Raw genomic sequence first — 10,383 nt, 5'->3', positions numbered from 1 at the left:
AAGATCACAACAATGTACTTGGCCAATATTTCGGCATATCGCCGGAGAAATGCATTCGGTATGTTGTCTGGTCCAGGGGTTGATTTAACTTTTAATCGCAGCAGTAAATTTAGGACACCATTGAATGAAATGAGGTTAGGATCTGAATCAGAAGCGTCAATGCTAATTGAGACAGGCAGGGTAGAAGTTGAAAAAACACTATGAAAATAGTCGTTGAAATTTTTCGCGATCTCTTGGGGATTGTCAATTATAGTGCCGTTAAACTTGATTCGGTTTACAGAGCTTTTACGGTCCCTAATAAAATACCAGAATTTTTAGGGTCCTCTTTGATGAAGTTTTGTAACTTGACAGTAAAATAAAAATTCTTGGCACTTTTAATAGCTTCGGAGAGGGAGTTACGAATTTCCCTGAGAATGTTAGCGGGAGCACCTTTTTTCCGATAGCGCTTGGTTTTACGCTTCATTTGTATTATTGGCCTTGTGATCCATGGTGTGAACTTTGGGGTTTTTTTTGTTTTGTTTGGTACAAACCGTTCAATACAGCGGAAGCATAGTTTCTTAAACTTATCCCAGAGAACAGCAGCGTCGTCGCCATCAAAATTCACCAATTCAAATTCAAGATAATCTTGGATGCTCGTATCGTTAGCACGGGAAAAATTTTTGACCTGTTTGGAGTTAGGTGGGTTATTGGAGCGATTACAATGCAAGGGAAAAGAAACTGTGACCATGTCGTGATCAGATAAGCCGGGTTCAACACAAACACAGCAATCGAGAATTGTTGATAATGTTCTGTAAAGGGCTTCACCCTATAGTTCAGGATGATGGCGCAGAGTTTTTCAAAGCACTGGGGTTTAGGGAGAGGGAGGGCAAAGTAGACCTTAAGTGGGTAGAATTAACTAGAAGGAGGTTATCTGATTCGTGGCTAAAGTCAAGGCACGAGTGAAAATTGAACCCTGCACTGCAAAGTACGAATCCTCAACCTCACTATTTAAGGAAAAAAATAAATCTAGTTTTTGGTTTATTAAGTATTACGGCTTGGTGGCGCTAGCCACCACCCGATTTAAAGAGGACAGCCATACCCATCGGTCCAACCATGAGCGCCGGTGGATGCATGGGAATGCATAGGTTGCCGCCGGTTAGAGAAGAGTTTCATCACTCATTGAGTAAATGTGGCGGCTATCTTGAATCATTTTATTTCATGTGACTTTGAAAATCTTCTTTTGCATCTTAGTTCACACTTCAGTGCATTATTTTTCAAATAGAATCGCAAATCAGGTACAAACACATGTATCAGCCTGCAAAACAAGAAAGAATGACGACATAGACAGGTTGTAAAAAGCGCTGGCCAGCAAATGTTTATTCAACTCATGATACCAGCTATATGTGTATACAATGGTAGACTTGTTGCCGTTAGATTACACTCAGCTGGCTTGCATTTACTGTCTGGGCAAGAAAGGGCAGGGAATGTAACTCTTGACAGTGTCCGCGGCATCCGGTGCACATAGAAAACAACCTAATACAGATAATTTTGCACATAAATACCTTCGTCTCAAATGGCAAATGTAGATAGCAGGTACATGAATAATCAATGAAAGACACTCTGCAACTGTTTTGAAACGAAACAGCTCCTAAAATCACTTATATAATGCTAATTATTCACACAATGGGTGTGTTTCAAAACCTAGTTGCATAACTACAGGTAGTGACATGGTTTTCATAGGTGCACTCATGTCATCTTTTTGTTTTGTTTTTTTTTTTGCTAATAAACAATTGTGAGCATAGCGCGTCATCGTTTACTTTCTTGAGGTTGTCTGTTTATTTTTTTTTTTTGTGCTAATATGCGTTTCAGTCTGTCATGCACCACCAACCAGCCCAGCAACTCACTCTTAGAGACATGTAGTCCTTTACAACACAGAAATCACCTTGATCCATTTTCCATGGACTTCGGTCACTAGAAACTCATGAAAAGTCACACCCAGAGTCTTCCCTTGCCTTAATTCACAGAAAGGCACGCAGCACACCACCATCGTGATGGCTAATTTGCACCAAGAAACCTCGCTTCGCTGGTGTACAAACTGCACCGACCTGCACACTTCTGTCGCAGCTTGGCACGAGCAGACGGTAGTGAAAGATCGTCATTATACTTTTAAGTTTATTTTAAAACAGCCTTTATTCATTTTAGTCGTCCAGAGGGTATGCACGCGTAAACATTGCTGCTATTCACCCAGCGTCACGTGAGCAGACGAAAAAAAAAAAAAGTGCGGCGACCCATGTTTTGGCCGCCAGCAACCGGTGCGGATTAAAGTCCCTGAAAAATAAACTAAAGTAGCGCCAACCGCACCCCTTCGCCTCTACCTCCTCTCCCAGTAGCCACAGCAGCGCCTCTAGAGTGTCCACCAGGAAACTACGAATGCGAAAGCACGCGGGCGCACTGGATGTGCCAGACGCTTGGGCAACTCGGGCACTGCTGCGCCGTGCGTTTTTCATCGAGCGGCCGTGCCTCGGGTATGCTGAAAGGGTACGCCAGTGGCGTCTGTTCGGGGAGGGCGCGCTCGCTTCACAGAAGCAAAGTCTACGGCGGCCATCGTTCCGAGATTCTTCATCGCTGCCCCAGCGTGTGTGCGGCGTTGCCAGTATTTCGTATTCGGTACACTTCCTTTGCATTTCATTCGTCGCTGAACAGTTCTTTGTATCGTTAGTGTGGTGACATTACTCGTTCGTTCGTCGATTCGAAGGAATAGAAAGCTAGCTACCCCTCGCAAAACAGGCAATGGATCATTCTACGTTTTCAAAGCAAGCGTTTTGTGCGAAGAAGCCAACCTTTCTACTGTAGAAAAAACTACGAAAGCAACTATGACTTTGGCACGCTCTTCTTGGACCATCGGTACCGAAAGCTTAAAAAGGTCGCCGCAGCAATATTTAATACAGCGCTGTGTGCAGCCTAAGGAAAGACTCAGATATACGTTGTCGGTGCGGGGCCGACCAGTTTGAGTTCACCGTCAATTGCATGAAGCGACTGCGTGAGCGAGTTAGGCCATGTTATACTACTGGCAAGTGCTGACAAAATCAGGTCACATGGTCATGCTGATTCTTTCTTCGGTCTGTGAGGTTATATGCTGCTCGCATTATTCGATGTAAAGTAATTTAAACAACTACTGCACATCGTGTGCGTATATTGACAGACGTGGCTTGTTACAGTCCGCTTAGAAGGTATATTGATATGTAAACTAGTGTAAAACTGGGTGAGTTCGCTCATATTCGAAAAAAAAGAAAGCGCTGCTGAGGAGGCAATAGAGCCCATAGAAGTATTACGTAAGAGAGGCGGTAAACAAACGAAATACTATCTGAAGAATACAAAAAAAGGTAGCGTTCGCGCATGCATAGTGCTTTTTAGCATCTCTCTCTAGCAGCTGAATGTGCAACCCAACAAATAAAACATATATGAAGACTGAATATATGAAGACTGAACGCATACTGGAAGTCCACATGCCTTGCTGTTGATCTGGTGATAGGTACTTCTTGATGTTTCGCGTGAGAGTTCATGGTTTCTACGGTTTGCTCTGCTTTTCTGTTGTTGCAGTGTAGCAACTTTCCGCTTCATGTTGTTCAAGCACTCTTCCAATGTAGCTATTCTTTTGTGAAGGGCAGCTACTACTGCTTGATCAGCATCCCAACTACTTGAACTGGAGCCTGCAAAGCACAGATTGAGCAGGAAGTGACAAGAGTTTGAAAATTTCACTATTTAACCCAGACTAGCATGTGAGGGAGAACCATAAGGATTTAAAGAAACAAAAAAATCAGTGCCACTCCATATTATTCAGCAGAAAAGTGTAAGCGTAACTTTTTGAGAACACAACAGTGGTTTTAACAAACAGCATAAGCTGACACTGTTGCTCAATGAAGAGGGACAAATGGAGCTGCGCAGAACCCGCAATGCATGCAGCTCAACTATTTTTTTGGTGGGGTCGTGTCCTTGATTCGAAATAGGGGCAGGACAGTCAAGTGTGGTCGCGTCTCACTTTGTACTCTGCGTGTGAAGGCAGAAAGACATTTTGGGAGCAGCAAGTGTCCGTTGTACCACCTCCTAGCTATGCCAATAGTTAGTAATGAGTAAAGACACGAATATATGGCACGTACTCTCGGTTATGACGTAGGTTTATCAATGGCGGTGGCTATTTCAAACAAAGTGGGGAGAGTGCCATGGTTTTAGTGTTGTTGCTTTTTTTGACAGAGTTGCTACAAGGCGGCAGCTGATTGCGTGTCACAAGTGATAGTGTGATGATGTTGCGCAGTGTGCTATGCATTACTGTACACAAAACACAGCTTACATGTTCCTCCAATAAACTTACGTTGGGTGCGACTACTCTCGCTTTACAAGAATGAGCACACCAGCAAAAAAAACAAAACAGGGCACCAGTACTTGGAGCGCATCCGCACTATTAAATGCACCAATATATCAATCTGTTATGAGCGTGGACGTAATTTCCTGTAGGCGGCAATGTGTCACACTCAAGTGTATTTTGCATAGTGTGTGAGAACAGTAGCACTGAACACTTACCGGTGACATCAGCTGTGCCCTCAGCAGACAGAAATCCTCCACAGGCAGCACAAAAGTTCTGCTGAGCTGTAAATGACGGATAATCTTATTAGTAGTACTGAAGACCGGTACAGTCACCAAAGCTTTAAATTAGCACAGTTGCAGCGCAGGCAATAAGGGATGGCCAGTGACTAAAATTAAAAAATGTATATGATACTAAACAGAAATTTCACTCACACTCAACAGGCACCGTCAAAGCTTGAAATGGCTGGCAGCTCAATTCATGGGTGGTTTCCACACCTGCGCACATATGATAGTTGGAACCAACAAACTCATCTGGCAGACACATGCCTATACAAATCATGAAAAGTAGCACTCACCTGCTGAACAAGCTGTTGAACAAGCTGGCAGTGCGTCACATTCGGAACCTGAAGGTGCATCTGCAACATGAGATCAACAATAAGTTATGTGAAATTTCAAAGCAACATGTCACTGCCATTACCTTCTGGAAGATCCGATGGTGCTGAATCAGTGGCAGTGTGACCTAAAAAAGATAAAGACAAATTGAAGAAGACCATCATCTCTGTTACATCGCATTTTGGCAAACAAGCATCAACACTACTTGAAGCATTTACAATACGCACAGGTGCATTACAATTTTTCAGTAATAAGAATGCATGCCAAAACCCAAGCGACAATGCTTTCAATGCTTGCAATGTGCTGATCACCATACTGCGGAGCAAAATGTTGTGGATCTGCAGCACACCCCTACAGACATGATTGTAAAATATATAAACCAATGGATACAACTTACAAGCCGTTACAATGCTTCGACTACATGCAGCATGTGTGTTAGCTACGTTACCTTGTGAACCCTGCTTGAGTGGCATCACTGTTGGCTCCATAGCCTGCAAATTATAAAACATCAATGAAGGCATAAAGCACGTTTGTAATTACGGTAAGTAATAAATGCAGTAAGAACTCACCATCAACAGCAGCTGGTGTCAGAAGCACATTCGTAGCTGATGGGCAGTGTGTCTCTTTGGCTTCTGCATAATCCAAACATGTATTAATGATAACGAAGAGGGAAAAGGCGTGAGATGTGCTTAACCGTCAACTCACCATCAACAAGAGCAGCTGCTGTTAGTAGTAGATCAAGGCCACAAGATGAGCGGGCTGAATCATTGCATTCTGGAGAATGAAAAAAAAAAAAGCATCAATTATACCAAAGAAAAGCCATTAGCTATACACAAACAGTGCACAACACCTATATGCAAGACGACATGTTTCAGGTTATTGAAAGGCTGAGAAGTAATTATGGGTAATGCAGAAAACAATGAAGACGGACTAAACATTCTCCAGTTTTTTAACGCGATTGGCTTACCTGACGTTTGCAAATGCTCTTGACTGAAGATCGTAGGCGCCGCGTCTCTCTTCAACTTTTTAGTACCAAACTTGCGCAGCAGTATCGGCTCAAATTGGTCCGCAGTGAAGTGGTCCTAGGTAAGGAAATATTCGCGGCTACTGTTACACAATGAAACAGCACGCTCTAAAAAAAAAACTAAAATAACTTTAGTGTCAACACGTACACGACTACGCACTGTTTGCCACATTCTCTTCCCACCAGACTAGCACACGGTGCGTACAGTATGTAGAAATACGCACCATTTAGCCTTGCATGTCCTTATTTCAACCACAGAGCTTCTGAATACTGAGCGCGCTGGAGCACATGCTTAAACGAAATGATGCGACATTCAGGTCGCTGCCCACGCCTTTATACATAAAGTCCTTAAACCCATAAACACATACACGCGGGAGTCATTTAACTATGCGTCGGCCAATAAATAAAGTTTAGTTTAGCACTTGAATGTATCCATTACATGTACTTTGTAACATAGTCGACGATTATTTCTGGATCAAACGAGTAATAATGATAATAATAATATCTGGCGTTTAACGTTCCAGAACCACAATTTGATTATGAGGGACGCCCTTTTGGAGGGCTACGGAAATTTCGACAACCTGGTATTCAATAACGTGCATATAATACTGAGTGCACAGGCCCCAACATTTCCGCCTCAATCGAAAATGCAGCCGCCGCGGTCGGCATGGATCAAGCCAGAGACGCAACGTTTACACGGCACTAAACGCGGCACGCGTTTCAACTGGCATGCACGTTTACCATCGACGCGGTTACTCTCTTTGTGTGATGCTCGAGCTTGACAGTACCGCAACACTGTAAACACGAATACAAGCGAAACGATAGAGTTTAGCTCGCCGGTACTCACCTCACAAAGCCGCGACGATACAGGGTCCAAGTCAGTCCTTCCGATACGCTAGAGCCACACTTCTTGCCGAGCGGCATTGTCTTTTCCTCGCGGAAGCGAAAATAGCTTCTTTCCTCTGCTGCACCTGCTTTTGCAACCGCTGGCACAGCAGGTCGGCATCCCGAAACGTGCAGTATTACCGTGCACACACTCACGCGCGGTCGAACTCCGGCTACACAACAATACCAAGCGCGCACGCCTAGCCACAAACACCGCGAAAGTGGACAAACAAAATGGCGTTTGCGATACCTTCACAAAGGTTAGTGCGTCATGCTGCAGATTCTTAGCACCGCCGAGTTTATCACACGGACAGCAGTGGCGCTGCCATCGAGAGCGTCACCGCTGAGCGCGTCTGCATGCAAACGGTGGGCTATCGCGTTGAGTATTGCCTGCTTGCGGTAATGTCTTTTGCCACTGCATGCCACTTGCTTATATACACGTCACATCGTTGTATTTAACGTTACTTTTTATATTTTTTTCTTTCTCAATTACTCTTTTGGTGCATCGCCTAGAACCGCAGCGTCCTTAAACGGAAACATGAGCACAAGCTCTTTAACGGAAACATGAGCACAAGCTCACCTTTGCGGCCAGGAGCCATACAGCCCCTCAACTAGCGTCGTTTACTATCTGCAATGCACGCGAGGGGAGAGGAGTCTGCAGACTGCACATTGACACGAATGGCGCTACTTCGCTCGCAGGATTTCAAGCTGGACGGTTGTGCCCTCGCGATCTCCGACTTCAGCGTAGCTCCCGCCGACTGGTTCGCCCTCCGCGGTCTCCTGAAGCCGTGCAGCTCTCGCATTGTGGCGCCCCGCCCTTGGACTGCTTCGACCGGATCCCCACTTTCCTATCTCCTCCTTTTTTTTTTTCCTCTCTCGCTTGTCTGTCTTCTTCTCCGTCTATTTTCCTTCTATTCTTAAACGGAAACATGAGCACAAGCTCTTTAACGGAAACATGAGCACAAGCTCACCTTTGCGGCCAGGAGCCATACAGCCCCTCAACTAGCGTCGTTTACTATCTGCAATGCACGCGAGGGGAGAGGAGTCTGCAGACTGCACATTGACACGAATGGCGCTACTTCGCTCAGGCACTGCGCCGTGCTCCCGACCGGGTTGCAGAAATTAGGTGCCTTTTCTCATCTTCTAACCACAACCACCACCACTTCGCTCGCAGGATTTCAAGCTGGACGGTTGTGCCCTCGCGATCTCCGACTTCAGCGTAGCTCCCGCCGACTGGTTCGCCCTCCGCGGTCTCCTGAAGCCGTGCAGCTCTCGCATTGTGGCGCCCCGCCCTTGGACTGCTTCGACCGGATCCCCACTTTCCTATCTCCTTCTTTTTTCTCTCGCTTGTCTGTCTTCTTCTCCGTCTATTTTCCTTCTATTCTTTTTATCCCTCCTTCCCCCCACCCCTATAAGGCACTGCGCCGTGTCGCCTGAAGGCAGACAGAAATTAGGTGCCTTTTTCCTCTTCATTGTAACCACTACCAGCACCACCACTTTAGTTTATTTTTCAGGGACTTTAGTGCGGATGAATGGATATTGCTGTACCCTTTAGATCGGGTAAGGCCCCTAACTTGTTTCATCTAGGGACCTTAAGATCGGGCGGTGGCTAGCGCCACCATGCCGTAATACCTAATGAACCAAAAATTATATTTATTTTTTTTCCTTAAAAAATGAGTTTGAGGATTCGTACTTTGCAGTGAAGAGTTTAATTTTCACTCGTGCCTTGACTTTAGCCACCAATCAGATAACCTCCTTCTAGTTAAGTCTACAAGCTTAAAGTTTATTTTGCCCTCCCGGTCCCTAAACCCCAGTGCTTTGAAAAACTCTGCGCCATCATCCTTTACAGAACATTATCAAGTGTTCGGCAGTTTCTTCTTCCTCTCTACACGCACTGCATACTGTGTCTACCCCTTCGTATTTGGCCCGATATGTCTTGGTTCGCAGTACTCCCGTCCTTGCCTCAAACAGTAGAGAACTACCCCGAGTATCATCATAGATCCTTTCCTTGGCAATTTCCTGCTTAAAAGTTCGATAGATCTCTAGTGCGGACTTCTTAATCATGCCCATTCTCCACATGTCAGTCTCCGTTTCCTTCACTTTCTACTTAACCGATAGTTCTTTTTGGTTTGGCCACTTGCTGTTTTCTAAGTATTTACCAGTCAACTTCCTGGTTCGCTTCCTCCATTTTGTATCGACATTCTTCATGTACAAGTAGCTAAAAACCTGCCTAGCCCAACGCTCTTCCCCCATTTCTCTCAATCGCTTCTCAAGTTTTATCTTGCTGCTAGCTTCGCTGCCCTCAAATGATGTCCATCCCATATCACCTTGTACTCCCTGATTTGGTGTACAAGGTGATATGTTTGATGAAGTAAGTTGCAGCGCTACAAGGCGCATAGCGGCAGGCACCAATACCAGAAAGGGCGTGTTGGCGCTTCGCTCGCTGGGCAGGTCAGTAAAATACAGTAGGTCGTGGTTCTTAGGCAGCTGGTGTGCTCCGATTTTTAATTTATTTATTACGCGTTCGTGTGGGCTGTCGGTCGGCGAAGAAGGCGCGCCACTTGGACTACTCCGGATGTCAGCTGTCTAAAGGTGAGTGGGTCGTATCACCCGTGGAATTCACGCTGTGATCTTCTGTGCTCCGCGCGTAAACTAAGATGAGACGAACTTGTTTCAATGTTAGTTGTTTTGTGATGGTGTGCTGTTTCTCGTTACGCCGCGCGTTTACTCAAGGGTCCTTTGCCACCTTATTTCTTTTTATATCACGCGACGCACTGCCAGCTGTGCGCGCTGTTAACGTGCACAGTGCTTATGAAACTCATGTAGTAGAGCAGAGTGGTTAGAGTCTGGACGTTCCCCAGACGCAACTCCGCATTTAAGAAGGACACTGAAATGCGCATAGCGTGAGCCAACGTTACTATACCCCGCGACAACTTTCTGTGGCAGCACAGCCAAGGCTACGGAGCCGAAGCACGCTTGTCTTACTGCGCCACAGCATGTAGTCCCTCAACGAAAACGTTTGTATACTGTTCTGGGTAACTAAGATTTTACCATTCGTCACTTACATTTTTCGCGGATTTATTTTTTAATTAGTGAATAAAAACGTTGCACAGTAGAAAAAATTTCGTTTCACGCTCTCTCAGGTTTTTTGGGGGTTTTTTGGCTTCCGTCGCTTGTTTACCTCACCGCATTGCTCACTGTCAAAGATGGCGTCCGCCGGTTACAGCTCGTCAACGTCGCTTACGGAGGAAACACCGCCGCGTGCCGCGAGTCCACCAGCTGCGCAGCCGTACCAGGCGTTGTCAAATCAAAAGCTGTCCGTACAGGCCAAGAAGGTGGCGTACAACGTTTACGCGCAAGTAAGGAAAAGCGACCCGCAGCTGTCTGTGAGAGCCGCATGTCGGAAAGTCAGCGAGCTCACTGGGGTTAGCGAGCGCAGTGTCTTCCGGATTAAGCTCGACGTTACGTGCAAAACGGTACGTGCATGATGAGTTGTGTAACCATTACATGAATAATTGAAT

General features: G+C 45.5%; 1 protein-coding gene across 4 annotated transcripts; it reads right to left on the bottom strand.

The window, feature by feature from the left end:
* Positions 1 to 1,324: 1,324 nt before the first annotated feature.
* LOC119165524 (uncharacterized) lies at positions 1,325 to 7,721 on the bottom strand. Of its 4 annotated transcripts, XM_075874267.1 has the most exons (10): positions 6,825 to 7,721; positions 5,921 to 6,035; positions 5,659 to 5,727; positions 5,523 to 5,585; positions 5,402 to 5,444; positions 5,039 to 5,080; positions 4,917 to 4,976; positions 4,774 to 4,836; positions 4,558 to 4,623; positions 1,325 to 3,689 (listed from the first exon to the last, which is right to left on the bottom strand). In XM_075874267.1, the coding sequence occupies exons 4-10, from the start codon at positions 5,523 to 5,525 to the stop codon at positions 3,403 to 3,405; spliced, it is 564 nt and encodes a 187-aa protein (XP_075730382.1). In that variant the 5' UTR covers positions 5,526 to 5,585; positions 5,659 to 5,727; positions 5,921 to 6,035; positions 6,825 to 7,721; the 3' UTR covers positions 1,325 to 3,402. The 4 variants fall into 4 exon arrangements, with proteins under 4 accessions (XP_075730382.1, XP_075730380.1, XP_075730381.1 ...); XM_075874265.1 differs by having other exon boundaries at positions 5,402 to 5,585; XM_075874266.1 differs by having other exon boundaries at positions 5,402 to 5,727.
* Between the last annotated feature and the right edge of the window lie 2,662 nt (positions 7,722 to 10,383).

This window comes from Rhipicephalus microplus, chromosome 9, assembly GCF_043290135.1.
Source record: "Rhipicephalus microplus isolate Deutch F79 chromosome 9, USDA_Rmic, whole genome shotgun sequence".
Classification (NCBI taxonomy): Eukaryota; Metazoa; Arthropoda; class Arachnida; order Ixodida; family Ixodidae; genus Rhipicephalus; species Rhipicephalus microplus.
Note: the sequence above shows the minus strand (reverse complement) of the source record. Positions and strands in the feature narration are given on the sequence as shown.